This window comes from Indicator indicator, chromosome 4 (genome assembly GCF_027791375.1).
Source record: "Indicator indicator isolate 239-I01 chromosome 4, UM_Iind_1.1, whole genome shotgun sequence".
NCBI lineage: Eukaryota > Metazoa > Chordata > Aves > Piciformes > Indicatoridae > Indicator > Indicator indicator.
The window spans coordinates 23,713,933-23,732,337 of NC_072013.1; the positions used below are offsets into that span (position 1 = coordinate 23,713,933).

Consider the following 18,405-nt stretch of genomic DNA (forward strand, 5'->3'; position numbering starts at 1 on the left):
AGGTGGCTTTCAATAGGGTGGCACGTGGCATGCTTCATCAAGATCATATAACGTTTGCTATGCTATTGGCCCGGATTAAACTGAAAGGCACTATTGGGTAACATTTGTTTTCTCTCTTCATGTTAGTTGAAAAAGTAGTATCTTGAAGGCACCTAACTAACGTCTTCTTTTCCCTTAACGTTAGGGAGCCTACATACGACGCAGAATTCCAGCACTTCTTGAGAGGGAAGGAGATTGTACTAAACACTGCATCTCTCCCCAAAATCAGTGGATTGACTGTAGAGCAAACAGAAGCAATGATGAGGCTGAGCTGCCTTCCTGCATTTAAGGACCTTGTTTCAAAAGTTCAAGCTGATGAGGTAAGTGTTGGCTAGGTTTTGTTTCTACCCTAAACTGTCTGGTTAAGCTTTTTAAGTGTCTGCTTTAAGAGCTTCATGCTTGCAGCCTTAGAAGCACCTTCACCATTTGTCTGACTGCAGTCAGCTTTGGTTTCTGTGGTAGCAGAAAGTGTGATACTATGAGCTTTTACTGTATCCTTATGCAGTAATTATGCAGGAGAGGGGAACAGCCCTAGCCATACATAACATCATTATGGACATTACTATTTGGAATAACTTTGAATAGTGATCAGCTGCTGAACGCTTTGCTCCTTCTCAGTATCTGATTTTTTTCCAATTACGTTTGTGTCCTGACTGTGAACCTTTATGTTCCAAAATATGTCCATATCTTCAGTCGTACCTGTTAGGTTGCCCTGCATAGTTTTTATATTAGAAGTTGAATTCTCTTTGCTCAGTTTTCCTCAAACTTACCAGCCTATGGTAACATAGAGCTTGGACTGGAACTTGATAGAAATCTCTAGAATCAAGGGTACTGGAGACAATGCAGAATTAGAAGGGTATCAGTGAAATGATTTGACACACAAAAAAAGTAATTTGTGTTTTGTGTGTGGATTTTTGCTTAAAAAAACCACAACAGATCTTGGAGAAGTTCACAGTGAAAAATGAGTTAAGAACTTAGTAAATGTGCTAGTCAAGTTGCAGTCTTGCTCAGGAAAAAACACAAACCATTTATATATGAAGCACTGAAACCATCCATATCTGGAAGCTCTGGAAAAGAGCAAACTATGAGTGTTGGACAATATTCAGATCTAGGTTTGTTTAACTTAGTGCTTCTGTTTAACAGTGTTACGCCTGTCTTACTTCTCAAGACTTATTTGTGGATAGAAGCTCAAATGCTTCATCTGGTACTCAATCTAAGTTTTTATTCTAAAGATAGATGATAAGAGCATTAAATGGGAAAAATCTTACAAACTTGTGCATTTCATTGTTTAAACATTTAGATACTTACTAGCATGTTTAAGGCTCTGTTGCAAATCCAAGGCTGGCAATCCTACCCATTTATTTCCTACTGAAAGTTGCTATGCAGGTGAACACTTCTGCAGTCTTGATTTTAAGGCTGAGTTTGAACATCTCTGTTGCACCATGAACAAGTCCTGTACCTTGCAGCAGATTTTTTTATGCCTTTTTCTTTCAATACAGCAATTCTGTATCTGGCTGGATAGCAGTTCACCAGAGCAGACTGTACCATACCTTTGGACTGAAGAAAAACCTGCAAGTAAGTTAAGATTTGCTATTGTTCCCACCAATCCTACTGTACTAATCTAAGTAAGAATTACTATGATTTTAAAGCAGCTCTAAAGTAGAACTTTAATTTGTGTCTTAATGCCTGGGAAAGTCATTATCTTGGGATTGTGGAAGAACCTCATCCTGGTAGTTTAGGTTTTGGTAGTGTTTGGTTTTTAAAAAAAAATAATTAAAAAATGTGTTTTGTAAACAATAGTTCCTGCACTTGATTCCTGCACCTTAACTTCATGAATGGTCTTCCGCTAAGGATGAAATGTGCTTCTAGAGTCTCATTAGATTACATAATAGTTTGGATTAACATTAGTCATTGCAAATCTGGAGGCAGCTCAAATACCCTAAAAAGCTCTAAGAGACAGATTTCCTGAGGACAGGCCTGACCTCCTGGCATGTTTCCTCTTGCAGTTGTATTTAAGCATGAAGTCCTAATTGTTGCTGCACTAGTCATTAATGCTGATTTGTTAGGAGTTAGAACTTAAGGGTATCTGTTGCTGTTCTGTTCCTCTGCTGCCTGAAAGGTCACATTAGGAAGTGTTTGCACCTTGATCGCTCAGGGCACATTCCAGTAGATGGCTTTCTAAATTAAGGATTCTAAGCTTGTATTTACTAGCTGTGTAAAGCTGCTTGACTGTGAGCTGAAGCAGCTCTAGGTTATCTATCCTATCCACACTAGACAAATGTATAATACTTCAGACTCTAGGAGAACAGTAGATTATTGAATGGATGAGAAGATGTGAAAAGATCCGTTGTCCCTGGAAGTTCAAATTGGTTCCTTCATGGCAGTACTTCTAAACTGTAGATTTTGTAAACCAATAGGATTTTAGTAGAATCCAAAAGCGTCCTGTCAAGGCAGGCTTTTAAAGGGTTCACAACAGAGCAATTAAGTATATGACTGTCACAGAAGACAAACCAACCAAAGATGGTGAGTTTCTTTAGACTGTTGAAGACAATACAGTCATTAAAATGTTGCAACAGGTCTTTCAAGGGGATAACTAAATTTTTTAGTACCTAATCTTCAGAACAAGATGGGAAAAACCGAATGGAGAATCAAAGAGAAGAAAGTGTTGATGATGTTTGTTTTGGTTTTTTTTTCACCATTCTATCTAATCCCATCTTCTCTGTTCAGCTCCCATTGGACAGGCCATTCATCGCTTGCTTCTGATCCAGGCCTTCCGTCCAGATCGTTTGTTGGCAATGGCACATACCTTTGTTTCAACAAATCTGGGAGAGTCTTTCATGTCCATTATGGAGCAGCCTTTAGATCTGACACACATCGTAGATACAGAGGTAACCCACTTGTTTTTGAAAGGCTAAAATCCTGAGGTTGAGAGTTCCATAATGAGTGAAGCTATCCACTGGAACATTTCTTGCACTTACCTTTCTCCCCATAGTATGAGGAGTGGATTGTTTACCAGTCTGTTAGTGTCAAAATAAGAGCAGCATAATGTCTTTTGCTGGCCAGAAGCAAAAAAGACTGAGCTTACTGCATTCTCTATTCATGTAGTGACTGAATCGTGTCATTTTAAACTTTTCTGACAACAGGTGAAGCCTAATACCCCTGTGCTGATGTGTTCAGTGCCTGGTTATGATGCCAGTGGTCATGTTGAAGACCTTGCAGCTGAGCAGAATACACAGATTACTTCTATTGCTATTGGTAAGAACATACCTTATTTCATCATCTAAGCATAAACAGAAATTGTTAGCAGTAAGAGCTTTAGCAACTCTTCTGTCTTTTAGGTTCTGCTGAAGGGTTTAACCAAGCAGATAAAGCAATAAACACAGCAGTGAAATCTGGAAGGTAAGCTCCGTCTCCTTTTTAGCTAGAGGACTGCCTAGCACAAAAGTAAACAGAGAAGAAGGGTTAAGTGACGTGTTGGCTAAATATATGATAAACCTGTGAGTTAAAAAAACATGAGACTATCTTCTGAACTGCAATTTGTAGAAATTTAAACACAACTGTTCACGACTCAATTTGTATCTTTTTCAAGAGTAGTAGGGTGTATCTACAAAACAGGAAAGTTAACCCACTTACACTACACAGTGACTGATTCTATGCAGAAAACAGGCTTAAAAGACAAGAAGAAAATTTGTAGCATTGGCATCATATTCTGTTAATCAGTGGTGGTGATAACCAGGATCCATAAACTATACACTAAAAAGCCTTTGTTCTGTTTCGAAACTTCACAGATGGGTAATGCTGAAGAACGTTCACCTGGCTCCTGGCTGGCTCATGCAACTGGAAAAGAAGCTACACTCCCTACAACCTCACGCTTGCTTCAGACTCTTCCTTACTATGGAGATTAATCCAAAGGTAATATTAATTTGATTTTCTGATAGAGTTACTGGCTTGCAGAGCCAAGAGCACTACTCAGGGAAGGTTTTTCTTATTACTGCCTTTCTGCAGTAAGGAAAAAGGAAAATACATGCCTGACAGTGTAGTTACTAGCCTTGATTTCTGATAACTTAATTGTAGCTGAAAATTCCATACTGTTCCTTTTGCTTGCTTCCCCTGTCTTCCAAAAGAAAGGTAGGACTTTACTGTGTGTGCTTACAGTGAGGTTTTGAAGCTAATACAAACTGTGATTTAGTGAAGACTAAAGGATGTGGATTTGAGTTTATTCCATCTTTTTTCTTTTATTTTCTTTTTTTTCCTTTTTTTTATATAATTCTAGGTGCCAGTGAATTTGCTACGTGCTGGCCGAATCTTTGTGTTTGAACCTCCTCCTGGTGTGAAGGCAAACATGCTGAGGACTTTCAGTAGCATTCCGGTTTCTAGAATGTGCAAGGTGAGGCTGCAGTTTATGTAGGTGGAGGAATGTGTTCATTCAAATCTTACTTTGGGATGATAAAACCTCCGTTTTTGAGATGTACATACAGCATTCTTTTTTTCTCATGGAAGTAAACTAATAGTTTCTTCTTTTCTTGGAAGAATGTGTTCAGTTTTGCTAGCAATCTAGCATTCAGTCTGCTGTTTTCTAGCCTTTTAGCAGGCACTGATTTTCATCACTTCACTTGGTTTAGCAGCTGTACTTTTGTTTGTGTTTTCCTCTCCACTTTTTAGTCTCCAAATGAGCGTGCTCGTTTGTATTTCCTCCTTGCTTGGTTCCATGCCATTATCCAAGAGCGCTTGCGCTATGCTCCACTGGGCTGGTCCAAGAAGTATGAATTTGGAGAATCTGATCTGAGATCTGCCTGTGATACAGTAGATACATGGTTGGATGATACAGCAAAGGCAAGTAGTATTGTGTGTTTAAGGTATATGTAATATATAGATGACTTAATATTGTCAGTAAACCAGTCTGTTCTGGAAACACTTGGTGAGTTAAATGAGTAGGCACAAATAGCCTGATGGCAATTTAATTTAGTTCTTGAATTTGATTCTTGCATCAGAGAAGATGTGAAAAGGGTTGTCTCCTGCTAATGACACTGCATTTGATTTATAGGGTCGCCAAAACATTTCACCTGACAAAATTCCCTGGTCTGCATTGAAGACCCTGATGGCACAGTCTATCTATGGAGGCCGTATCGATAATGAATTTGATCAACGTTTGTTAAACACTTTCCTGGAACGTCTGTTCACTACTTTAAGTTTTGATAGTGAATTCAAACTGGCTTGTAAAGTTGATGGACACAAAGATATTCAAATGCCAGATGGAATCAGGTATCATTTTTTTCATTATACTGATCTCTAGGCACAACTTTTATTTTTTTAATTTAAAAAGCCCCAAGCAACAATGAAAGAAAACCCTTACCTCTATCTCTGTGCTGGAATTTAGCTGTGTAAACATTCTCAGGCAGGGTATTAGAATGGCAAGGTAACTGAGGAAGCCTTCTAATGAATACTAAAACTCTGACTTGCAGGCGTGAAGAATTTGTCCAGTGGGTTGAGATGCTGCCAGATACGCAAACGCCATCGTGGCTGGGCCTGCCAAATAACGCAGAGAAAGTTCTTCTCACCACACAAGGTAAAATCAGAATTTTAACTGTCTTGCATAGATTAACCAGGCCACCATTTTAACCAAAGCAGGAGAGAAATATAAATCCTGCTGTGAAGAGCTGACAGCTTTTCCTTCCTCCCTCAATACAGTCAGTTTAACTTCTGCCAACTGAGACACTTGAGTAGTCCAAAAACTGACTAGAAATTTATGAATTCAAAAACCAGTTGCATTGAGCCTTCCAGATGTCAAGCTTCCATCTTGGTTCTGGAAATCTTTACTGTCAGTTCTGGAGCCACTTACGGCTAAGCAGTCCTGAATCTTAGGTCTAGAGAAGGGAAAAAGGAAAGTCCTAGTTCTTGCATGTAGTAGGATGTTTTCATGTTGACGCCACCGCTTTGCTGACTAACAGCACATCTTCTGCTTTTAGGTATCGATATGATCAGTAAAATGCTGAAAATGCAGATGCTAGAGGATGAGGATGATCTAGCTTATGCAGAAACTGAGAAAAAGACAAGAACTGATTCTACATCAGATGGTCGCCCAGCCTGGATGAGAACACTGCATACCACAGCCTCTAACTGGCTTCACCTTATCCCGCAAACTCTAAACCATCTGAAGCGCACTGTGGAAAACATTAAGGTAGGAACTAAATGTCTAACATGGGCATACGAAGTGCACTCCTGCTGCATTAGAATACTTGCATTGTGATTTGCAAGTACCCATTAAACTCAGCAGAACCTGTATGGATGCGAGCTCTAACTGTCATAACATATGTAATGCCCCCTAGATTTCTTGAAATGCTATTGAAAGTTAGTTTATATCTTGTGGAGATTATTTGAAGAAATACAATGGCAAGCTGTCTATCAAAGTATGAATTCTGAAGCTTCTTCTACAATCAGGTGGCAAAAAATAAGTGCTTTCTTTTGTACTTGTAGCATGCTGACTGTCTAGGCCAGCCCTGTCCTCAGGAAATCAGTGTCTTGGAGCTTTTCAGAGCATTGAGCTGCCTCCAGATTTGCAGTGACTTCCTTTACATCTGGCACATGTTATCTGGCGCTAAAATTTAATGATGGTCAGTGAGGGGAGATAAAGCAGCAGTTTCTGCTAACTGGAAACAGAAATTGTAAAGGATGGAGCAGTCTTTTGAAGGCTGTACAGTAGTACCCTAAAGTCTAACTCAGGAATAAGCATCCTAGTTGAAGGTGCCCATGATTGCCTAACAACCACTTCAGAAGACATACTCTGGGATAGTAGGTGAGAACCTCTTGTTGCTGATTAAAAGAAATCTAGAGCTGATTGGAGAGAGCTGCTGCAGGTAGCCCGCATTAGTTGTTCAAGTAAAATGTCTACTTCCTTGCTTCTTCTCCAAGAGAGAGCAGATTGGTTGTAGAACAGTCTCTGTAATCACGCTTTCTACACCAAAGACTGCATCTTCATGTTTAATGCTGATAGTCCCAGTGTCACTGGTCAGACCATGCAGGATTTTAGGGTTGCTTTTTTAGCAGCTTTCCAGCAAGAACTTTGATCTGCAACTTCCCTTTCAATATTTTGACAATCAGGATCCTTTGTTCCGATTTTTTGAGAGGGAGGTGAAAATGGGAGCTAAGCTGCTTCAGGATGTTCGTCAGGACCTTGCAGACGTGGTTCAAGTGTGTGAGGGGAAAAAGAAACAAACCAACTACCTGCGTACACTTATAAATGAACTGGTGAAAGGTATGGTCATTCAGATTAGTATCTCCTGGTGCTCTCATTGCCTCTTGCACTCTCCAGGTTATAGACTGTTATGCTCAACATCTTAAAAAGTGCAGGAAGATAGGGATTGACTTTGTTCAACACAGGCAATACTTTTGAGCCATCCAGAGAAGTTGTGGATACCCCCCTCCCTGGAAGTGTTTAAGGCCAAGTCGGAGGGGCTTTGAGCAACCTGGTCTAGTGAAAGATGTCCCTTAGGGGACCCAAACTATTCTATGATAAAATTGTAATTGGTTTTGGTTGAGTTCTCAAGTAGAGGTAGCTAATGTGAGGCTTTTTGGACTGTGTATGTCAGCCGTTTAATTCCTAAGCTGAAATCTCAGTGAATTCTTTCAGTCTCTGAATTATAATGGAACAAAGTAACTTACACTACTAAGTAACATTGAATATTTTCTAGGAGATTTTATGAGACAAGTTCTCTAAACTTCTGTTTCAAAATTATATATATATAAATGTGGAACTCTCACAGGCATTGTGCTTCTAATAAGATTTGCTGTCTGCTTTGAACAAAAGAGTTTTCTGAACTGCGGATACTTGACCTTTTCGTTTTTTTTCTAAAGAAAAGAAAGAATCTTCATGACAACTTGAAGATTTGCTGTGCCGTATGTAGCTGTGTGTAACTCAACTTTCTGTTGGAGGGTTTCTGTAACTGAATAGCATTTTCAATTAATAGTAGGCCTGGGGGCCATTTGCTTTGTAATCTTTGAAAATGCTTTCACATACTGAGGAGTCTTTTAAGATGGAGGCTGGTATCCTGGTTTTAGATGGCCCTTGAAAGTGAGTGTCAATATAATGTGTAATTCCAAGATGTTATGCAAACAAAACTTAATTCTCATCACATTTTTTTCATAGGTATTTTGCCTCGTAGCTGGTCTCATTACACAGTGCCAGCTGGGATGACGGTTATTCAGTGGGTGTCTGACTTCAGTGAGCGCATCAAACAGCTGCAGAACATTTCCCAGGCAGCTGCTTCTGGTGGAGCAAAAGAACTAAAGGTATCTTGTGTTGACTTTCTTCTCGAGGTTATTGGTGGAGTGGTATAACTACTTCATGGAGTCTTCATATCAAGGCTTCTAAACAGCTTCTCAGGCAAAAAAGCTTTGGTTACGTTCTTTGAAATGTGCTTGTCTGTATTGTTGAGTATCTCCCGATCTCAGACTGGTGAGGCTTAGCAGGCCAACTCTCCATACGATGAGATGGGAACAGTATTCAGAATGACAGAGGATGTAACTTTAGAGCAAAAAGCAGTTAAGCAGTTATACAGTGCTCCTAGTAGCAACAGGAAATTTTTAATCTAAATAGATTGCTGAAGTAATAGTTACAAGAATTGTTAATTAATACTGCAGCTGATAACCTTTTTAAAATCTTTTTCCCCCTCAAATAGAACATCCATGTGTGCCTTGGTGGCCTGTTTGTACCAGAGGCATATATTACTGCTACAAGACAGTATGTTGCCCAAGCAAACAGTTGGTCCCTTGAAGAACTCTGTCTTGAGGTCAATGTTACAACTACACAAAATGCAGTACTGGATGCCTGCAGTTTTGGAGTCACAGGTAAATCTGTCAGAAAGGAGTCGTTGCTCTGTAGTATTTTCAGAAGCTTCTCGTATTAAATGAGCTATATTAAATTCAGAAGATCGTATCATTGCAAAAGTTAATACTTCCTGAAGTTGTTTAAAGATAAGTTTGATATTAGTAGGAAAATACTTACTAGTAAATCTCAAGACTCAGGTCAGTATATATTTCAGCAGTACTGGATAGGGATCTGCTACAACCTCTTTACTTTGCAGTATGAAATACTTGCCTCATTTACTGAACTTAGACCACCCTTAAATGACAATCTTTGGGTACATGAAAGCTCTCAGTACCCTAAGGTCCAATTCACTTTACAGGCCTGAAGCTTCAGGGAGCTACATGCAATAACAACAAACTGTCACTTTCCAACGCTATTTCAACTGTGCTGCCCATCACACAGCTTCGCTGGATCAAGCAGACAAATGCTGATAAAAAAGCAAATGTTGTAAGTATTGATAAAAGTAACTTTTAAAAAGTTTCATAACTAGATGTAATAAGCAGTTTGGTTTTTTCCTGAATCTCTATGGATACCTCTGTCGAGCACCACACAGCAGATTGTTTTTTTCCACTATTTGCAGTGTCACGGTCTAAATTAGAATCTGTAGCATCAGTCAGGGGTGGAAGGGACCACAAGGATCATCCAGTTCCCACCCCCTGCCATGGGCAGGGACACCTCACACTAGATCAGGCTGGCCAGAGCCTCATCCAGCCTGGCCTTAAACACCTCCAGGGGTGGGGCCTCAGCCACCTCCCTGAACAACCCATTCCAGGGTCTCACCACTCTAATGGGGAAGAACTTCTTCCTCATGTCCAGCGTGAATCTCCCCACTTCCAGCTTTATTCCATTCCCCCTAGTACTATCACTACCTGATATCCTAAAAAGTCCCTCCCCAGCTTTCTTGTAGGCCCCCTTCAGATACTGGAAGGCTACAATAGGGTCACCTCGGAGCCTTCTTTTCTCCAGACTGAACAGCCCTAACTCTTTCAGTCTGTAATTCTAGGCTAGCAGCTGTTAAACAGACCTGGTGTTGACTTAAGTCTTTCTTTTGTAGTTGGATAATGCAATGTTGAGGCCAAACTTCAGTTTATACCTATGAAGAAGGCTGTGTGTTAGGAGAATTTATTAGGCATGGGGTTTTTCCTCATATTTCAAATATTGAGCTATCTGAGACTAAATTCCCATCTGATAAATACTATGTAGTAGTAAAGAAACTTCTTATACCCTTCAGCTACCCTTACATAACTCTTCTTCTATGCTCTTGTTTTTCCAGGTTACTTTACCAGTTTACCTGAACTTCACTCGTGCTGATCTGATTTTCACGGTTGACTTTGAAATAGCTACCAAGGAAGACCCTCGTAGCTTCTATGAACGTGGTGTTGCAGTTCTCTGCACTGAATGAAAAAATTTAGCTTTGAGTCGTTAATGTCATAGTAATTGTCAGTCTTCTAGGTACTATTCAGTTGTGCTTCTGTACCCTGCTTAGCTTGTCAGGTGGATTTGTGTTAAGTTGATTAGGAAGAGAGAGGGCAGTGCACTGGAAAGCTGAGAGGTTAGATTGCTTTGAAGGAAAGTGGGATGAGAATTTTTAGATGGTTATTGACAGATGTGATATTTGATGGATCATGTTACATGAAATAAAAGCTATAGCAAGACTCTCATTTCTGGAATTCTAATTCTTGTGGGGTTTTTTAATTTTTTTTTTTCCTTAGTCTGGAAAACTTGTACCTATGATCTTTTCAGAGAGTAACAATAAATTGGTATTCAAGCATATTGCTGACCTTCACACACTCGCTCAGCAGCTGGTTCAACTACCATCCAGTAACAGGAACCTTGGAATGTTAAGTCTTCCTTGTGGTAAGACACAAAGCTTGATGTTATCTGGTGTGATAATCTGCTGCTATTGTGTGAAGATTTTGCAGTGAGCTTGCTCTTGCTTTAAGTAATCTGCATTTACACAGCTGCTGAGAAGCATTCAGAAGACTGAAGTATTCTAAACAAGATTTCTTGTCCTACTGATCACAGGCCTTCCTCTTAAGCTGCATTTAGGGTGAAATAAGCCTTGAGTTCATGTCTCATTAAGCATTTAAGCCCAAGAGGAGAGTAAACAAGCAGTTAAAGTATTATTTCAGAGATTCACCTGTGACCAACTGTTACTGAATTAGGGAAGCTGAGAATTCCTGCTAGTGCTTGGGTTGCTTTAATGATTTATCTATTTGTATTAGATAAGCATTTCTGCCCTTCTCACCATCTTCCAGCAGTGGCTAATGTCAGTTGTTCAGAAATGCATATGAAAAATGCAGCTGCATAGATTTTTCACTCTCAAACCAAAAATTTCAGGAGCCTCTTCCTTTTAGAGATTTCTTTTGAAAGCAGTGACTTCAACCCTCCATCAGCTCTGCTATTTTTATTCTGTTAAGTAGTGATACAGCACGGTCCTGTGCTGGTAGGAAAAATTGTTCTCTCAGCCTGCCTCACATTCTTAATTCAGCTGTTGCCTGCTAGCTACTGAAACAACATTGCTGTCTACCTGTTCCGTAGTGTTTCGTAAACTTAATCACTGTAAGCTGAACAATCCTGGCTCGTTTTATTACTCTACAACATGTGAATCCCAGACCAGTGCATCATTTAATCTGTCTACTGCTTGTACTTCTCCTATCCAGTTGTGAGGCACAGAGATGGGAACTGCATGCACCATTCAAGATCACTTTTAACTGTTACATAATGCCCTTCTTCTATTGCAGATTCTGTGACTTGTTTTTCTTTCCATCACTGGGCTGTTAGTATCTGGAATTTATATTGTTGCTCCTCCAAGATCATTGCAAGTACAATGTACAGTAAGGAAGCAGACCTTTTGATAGTGTGTTCTATATAGCAGTTGTGGTGAACTATTAGCTTAGCTGTGTACAAGCTCTGGCTGTTACCAGCTCAGTTGCACATGCACCTTACTTTCAGTGACTGCTTCTTGTGCATAGCTCAGCACCTGGGTCTACAGCTGCTATAAAAACCTTTAGTTCTACCTATTAGCAAGTAACCAATGATGAGGTCAAGACAGTCTCAACTGTACTTGGAGTAGCTAGAGTTTCCCAAACTGTTCAGCTTTTTGTTAACTTCTGCATTAGGCCTGAATTAACAAAAAGTATGTTTTCAGGTGAGAGGTCAATTCCCTGGTGGGAGTCTTGTGCTGAATAGACAGTGTCTGAATATGTACTGGTCTATGTGGTTTACTCTTCATTTCTCCCCTGATGTTCCCTAGTGGTTTATTTCTGTATTCTGTTAAGTAACTTAAGTGAAATCCTCACTGGATTACTTCAGGGTTATTGGCTGCAGTTCAGAGGGCAGTTCAGTTTTTATTTAGCCTCAGATGCAGTGTTTGGAGGCTATTCAGCAGACTAGAATTTAAAAGGGTGTGTACAACTTCCCTGATGGGGCTGAAGTGCTGGGCTGAATCACAGTGGCCTGGAGGTTTTTTTAAGCTTTTCGTAAGCCTTAATTCTAGAGACCAGCGACCTAGTTGCAGTACATAGCTACAGCTACAAGAAGGGTTTTTTCTGCACTGTAGCGTTCTTTGCTGCTGGGTCAAGTCAGAGGGCAAGCACAGTGGCTCAGGGCAAAGGCCTCTAAAATTTACTGTTCTAATCTGATTAAGAACCACCTCTGTATCTCCAGACTGGGGATAAGGATGAAAGTAAAGTTGTTTTAATAAAGTAAATATGCAAGTGTAGAAGTGAAAGAGTAGTTTGAATGGCTTTCCACCTTACAAAAAACATTGCAAATTAGAAATCTCTCCCAGTTATACAACATGAATCCTTTTACAAGTACTTAGTACCAATGTATTTTTAGTCATCATTATATTTTCATAGGTACTAGGTCCCCTTCCACATGAATGGACAACCCAGACTCTAAAGGTGATAAATTGCTGTGCACGAGAGGAAGATCAGAGAGACTCTTTTTGCTAACTGACCTCTAGTCTGCATGTGCTGCTGCAGCTCATAAGTAATTGTTCTCACTGAGGAGGAGTGCTTTCAGCTACTGTGGTCAACTTCACATTGTTCCTGCTTCAGGCATAGTGTCAATACACCTGCCAGTTAAAATTGACAATTAGGTTAGTGGCACAGGTCAGCTTCTCCCTGTTGGGGGGAAAAAAAAAAAAAAAACCACAAGCGAGGTTGCTTTAGTTAGAGTTGGTTCAATTTATTGCAATTCAGTTGTTTGTAGGCAAACCTGTAAGATCATTCACCACACAGCTAGTACCCTCCTCTCATGCAGTAGGTCAGACTTAGGAAGGGCTAAACAGTGACATGCAGCAGGCAGGAGGTAACCTGTACCTATTGATAACTAATTGCAACCATGCAGTCTTTCCCTCCTCAAACATTTGTTTGAAACCCCCTTTCTGGAAATTACAATGAAACTTGAGCAGTGCCTCTAGCTACTAGATACAGAAGTTAAACTGGTGCTGCAAGAGACCAAAAACAGCACCCACCCATAAAGTTTAACTGTGATTCTGTGGACATACTTTAGCTGTTTTTCACTTAAATTGCCATACAAGCTTGTTCAGTTGACTCCATCTTTTCACATGGATCTCAAAGCTTACAGTACATAGGGTAGCTGAATTTGTAACAGGCCTGACCTAGTCTGTGTAAGGCTTGTTCAGAACAGACGGCATCTGCAAAAGAAATCTCTGCCAGGTTCACTCTTCAGAACAGTTTGTCCAGTTATCCATACCTCAGGTTAAGTTGCATGGAATTTCTTTCCTCTTAGTTTTTTGCTAGCACTTTCTGGAATGGGAATCCCTTGTTTTCTTTTAATTAGGGGCTGTTTGGCCATTGTTCCATCACAGTCACCTGTTAGTATGGGTTGCGGAGCACTGTTACCTGGGCTTGCAAGGAGATCTGCAGAGGATGAAGGGTGAATACCCAGCAATAAGGAATGGTTGTGTCTTGGCCACATGGAGGTAAATGGTTCTGTGGCTCTTGGTAGTTCTGATGATTGCAGCTGGCTTCTTGGGAAATCCTTTTCTTGGCTAGGAGGTTCCAGGGATGCTTTGTAGTCATTTACTGTCCAAATTTCACTAGCTTTTGCTTCTGAGCAAAGCCAGTCTGGAGGTTTAGGGAAGGACTCTCCATCTTCTGAAGTATAAGCATCTTCGAAAGCCATGGAAAGCCATGGGGTACTGTTTGCTTGTGATGCAACTTTTATCCTGTTTAAAGTATTCAAGCTACAGTCAGAGTGAACGGAATCATCTTCTGAATCACCATCATAAGGATCTAAAAACTAAAATAAAGGTATTTCTAAGTATGGTGGATGCTTATTTGTCCATTAAAAAAGTACAAGAGGCATGATACACTGGGCTTTAAACCACTTTCAAGATTTAAGTCTGTGACTTCAGTAGGAAAACTATTGTCAGTTCTTTTTATATCTACACACGCCCACCTGTATTTTCTTTTCTGAGTGCTACAGTGAGAACAAGGCTGGTGCATAACGGTCAAACCTACCTGCAGCCCCCCAGAGTCCCTTGCTTTCTTGAGTCCTCTGGAAAGTGATCTAGGCATGACCTATTTAAGAAAAGTTAACATACGTTTATAAAGCACCTTTCTATGAATTAGTGATTGAAGTAAAACTGGAGTAGGTAAAATTCATAGAGAAAAGGAAGCCAGATAGTCCTCTTACTAAAAGATAGTAAAAAGCATATCTCAGTCTAACTTTTAAAGGCCCAGTAAAGTTAGCCTAAAATAGGGGGACTGAAGCAAGCTATGTTTAAGTCTTCCCATACTTAAAACTGCTATAAAGACAACAAGTAAATTAGTACCTTAACACCAAAGTCAGTCAAATCAGCATTTGACTAAGAGTAGACAAGACATAATTTAGAGTTTAGAGAGCTTTCTTCCCACTCTGGTCCCTTTTTGGTTTTGTTCATAGACCCGACTATAAACATTTCAGAACAATGAGATTCTCCAATTCATGAAGAATGGTCTTGATCTAGATATGGACAAGACCATGTGAGGAAAAGAAGTCTGAAACCTCAGTGTTACAGCAGTGATACTGAAACTGGTTGAAAGGACTTCCTTTACACAGGGATGATCTAAAATTCTTCATTATTAGTTGGATTACAAATTTGCTGTCTTTGAGAGTTCTGTAATGAACACAGTCAAACTGAGTCCTTTCAACCAAGTACTTATAAATACTGCTACAATAACAGAGCTGCTTTCAATCTCATACAATAGGGACAGTCAGAAGGTGGAGAATCTCCACTCAGAGCTGTAGAAATTCCACTGGGCTAGAGCTGCTGAAATTTAACCACCAGGGAACAACCCAGTGCAGTCTTAAACACTTAGCAGAAAAGTGCTTGTGCTGCATTTGTCTACCTAAATGAGCAGGGCTTTCCTGCCTCATTCCCTCAGCATTATTTTTTCTAAAATTAATAACAGTTATGAGAAAGAACCTGATGGATAGAATAATGTTAGGTTTGGGGGTGGGTTTTTTCCCCTCTTTCCTTTTACAGTTACAAAACCAACAGCAGCAGCAACCCTGCCTTAGACTCTCCGTATTGAGACTGAAGGAAGAGCTGGATAACCATCGGGAATCCCATTGCTATCAGAGTGCCTCACTCCACCACAAGAAGAGTCAGTTCTTACCTCCACACTAGATTCAGACTCAGACTCTGTACTTGATTCTACTGTGCACTTCTGCAGCAGAGGAGGAAGGGAAAGAAAAGCTACTCAACGTGAAAGTTACCACAGCTTCAGTTTGACCCTGAAGTTCTAGTACAGACTGTAGATGCTGTGTTTCTCCAGAGCTTTCCCTACTAAAGCCAGCTTGCCCTTCCAATTATCTTGTATTTGTTGTGCTGCTTGGGTTGGGCAAGTGAAACATAAGAGAAAAAACAGGAGTCTGCCTGCCTGTCCCTGAAAAATACCATAGAAAACTATCTAGAACATGCCTTGCCTGTGCTAGGAACAGTTACCCCAGCTCTGTAAATTGGGTTTTGATTTGAACTAAGGCTTTGGTTCTATCTTTGCTTTTGGTGGGTCCATAGCTTGGAAATAACTGCAGACAAATGAGTAAAACCACATCCTCATTTTTTCTAAGGTTTTTGCTGCAGAGACCTGACAAACAAACAGCCCCTGTTATTTCCCAGGTGGTAGCACAGAAGTGAAAGTTTCCTCCCTCCCTTTTGGTTTCTGTGCAGGTGACACTATTTGAATTCATTCACACCTGTTCTTCATGCACTCTTTTCCAGCATACCTTACAGCATTATCAGGCTAATGGCAAAGCAGCTAACGTTTCCCAAATGATACTCTAATAAGGAGATAGAGAAGCAGCAATTAGAAGTTACCATGTATTTATGTGCCAGTCTTTCTGTGTAGTCTGGGCTTTCAACAGAATCTTTCATTTCCTGAGCTTCTACTAAAACAGGCAGAGGGGAAAAGAACACATTAGAGAAAGTCTTCTCTCAGATAAACAGCCCAGACATGGTAATTCCCTTTATGCTAGAAAGTCTGGGCAGTCCTTCACAAATTCTGTTCTAACTTCTCAAAGGCAGTTTCTGTTCAAAAACAAACAAGATGAAGCCACTGTCTTCTACCAAAACAATGACTTGATTCACTGGGTCCTTCATACAACATAAGGAAAACATACATTAAAAAGATAATTTATAAATACACTCTATAAAGTGGATTTTTAATTATTTTTTTAAAGACAGTATAAGTTTTCAAAGAGGCATTTGTACACAAGACATCAAACCAGACTAAACAGGGTCAAATGCAAAGTGGTGGGGAGAGACAGTCCTCTACCCTAATCCTCCCTGTGTTCATTCAGTTGCTGTACACACATCCCCATCCCCACCCCCAACAGGGCTCTGTGACTGGGTGCTCCCTTCCTCCCTTACCCTCCATGGGCTGCCCAGCACCATGTCTCTTCCCACGCTGCTGCCTCTTCTCAGCTGAAGCCATCCCCCTCCCAGCACCTTCCCCCTCCTCCAGTTTTATAGGCTGAGGCCCCTGGCTGCTCCACCTCCACTTCCACCTCTCACACATGCGCTGCTCAACTACCTCATCCTGAAGGCTTCACTCTTTTGAAAAGGATGGGAACGAAGCAAGGAAAAAAAAAAGGAGTAAAGACCTCTTTGAAAGCACTTTGTGCCACTGCTAGAGGCTCCACCCTGCTTTTCACAACAGTTCCCCAGAGCCACCTGTGTGGAGGTCTACAGCAAAAACCTGTACAAAACAAAGTCTATCCATATAAAGTACATTCAGCCACAAACATGAACACACATCTACAGCTGAGTTTCCAAGGCCTGGTGGCCAGAGATGGCTCCCCCTCCACTCTTGCTGATTTATTTTCTGTAGCCCCAGTTCATTCACATAACCTTCAGACTGGCACAAGATAGTCAACAGTCAAAGGGAAAATCTGTCTCCCCTCCAGAGGCAGACAGGATGGTTAGTGATGTTTCCTCTGGCTATTTGCTGTAGCACATAATCACCTCTCTTTTGGGTGGACAATTGCACTGGATACACAAAGCTTTCTAAGCATCTCTCTTAATCACTTACATGTGCTTTGAAGGACTCAGATACCATCACTCTTACTTGCCATCACTCTCTGAGAAAAGAAATAACAATTTTGCTATTTTTAAATATTAGGATTTTTTTTTCAGATTTACCAAAGAGTTATGAACTAGGTCCACTTTTCACAAAGAAGTAAATCTGATTTGACCCTTTAAAGGCCACCCCTCCATTCCCTTTCTTCTCCTCCTTTTCATAAAGAAATGAAGAACTAATTATTTTTACATTTTTAAATTAAGTTCCTCTTCTTCCCATTATTTCCTTCCTATCTGGCTTTCTTGCATCTTCCTACACAATGCAGATTAGTTTGTAAATCATCATCAAAGCCTCAGTACAACAAGCATCTCACTCTGGAGAGTGCTCTGGAGCAATCAGTGGGACAAGTGCCTGGGGAGGGGACAGTGACAGCAACTGCACTGGGAGCAGATCACATACTCCACCAGACTTCCACCTCACTTATTCCTCTAGTTGAGCCAGGCCCTATCACACAAACTTCTTCACAGACACCTCTCCTTCCATTTCCTAACTTGTCTACCCAGGTCAGAACCATATGAAGGTTATTCCCCTCCTTTAGATTCTCTTTCAAAACAAATAAGAGCAACCAAAAGTCTCATACAACATCCCCCAACACCTCCCACAACTGAGGTGGAAACTAAGAAGTGTTCTGTTAGTGCCTACAAGTGCCACCTGATTTGAACGAGCACCTATGATCATCATCCTCAATCCAAACACATGGCCTGGAGTTATTTCTCCCACAAAAGCCTGCCCAGGATTATCTACTGATGCTTTACAGGCAACAGCTGTTATCAACAAGGACTCAGCAGAGAGCTGAGAGAGAATTGTTGGTCTGTGAGGGATGATGCCATGTGAGAGATGAAGCCATGACTGTAAGGTTGAGACCAGGCCAAGGTTTGCACAATGAACCTGATGCCAGCGCTCATC

The 18,405-nt window shown here is 40.6% G+C and overlaps 1 protein-coding gene across 1 annotated transcript in view; it reads left to right on the forward strand.

Annotated features, from left to right (window-relative positions):
* The window catches only part of DYNC1H1 (dynein cytoplasmic 1 heavy chain 1), a 44,917-nt gene extending 34,339 nt beyond the window's left edge, over positions 1 to 10,578 (forward strand). Inside the window, exons 62-78 of the mRNA XM_054400034.1 lie at positions 3 to 97; positions 185 to 359; positions 1,539 to 1,614; positions 2,767 to 2,927; positions 3,183 to 3,294; positions 3,378 to 3,438; positions 3,828 to 3,951; positions 4,313 to 4,426; positions 4,702 to 4,872; positions 5,084 to 5,301; positions 5,502 to 5,605; positions 6,006 to 6,217; positions 7,138 to 7,291; positions 8,183 to 8,325; positions 8,715 to 8,883; positions 9,222 to 9,349; positions 10,176 to 10,578. Of these exons, the coding sequence (XP_054256009.1) occupies positions 3 to 97; positions 185 to 359; positions 1,539 to 1,614; positions 2,767 to 2,927; positions 3,183 to 3,294; positions 3,378 to 3,438; positions 3,828 to 3,951; positions 4,313 to 4,426; positions 4,702 to 4,872; positions 5,084 to 5,301; positions 5,502 to 5,605; positions 6,006 to 6,217; positions 7,138 to 7,291; positions 8,183 to 8,325; positions 8,715 to 8,883; positions 9,222 to 9,349; positions 10,176 to 10,304 (2,346 nt within the window). The 3' untranslated portion in view covers positions 10,305 to 10,578. The remainder of the gene's footprint in view (positions 1 to 2; positions 98 to 184; positions 360 to 1,538; positions 1,615 to 2,766; positions 2,928 to 3,182; positions 3,295 to 3,377; positions 3,439 to 3,827; positions 3,952 to 4,312; positions 4,427 to 4,701; positions 4,873 to 5,083; positions 5,302 to 5,501; positions 5,606 to 6,005; positions 6,218 to 7,137; positions 7,292 to 8,182; positions 8,326 to 8,714; positions 8,884 to 9,221; positions 9,350 to 10,175) is intronic.
* The last annotated feature ends 7,827 nt before the right edge of the window (positions 10,579 to 18,405 follow it).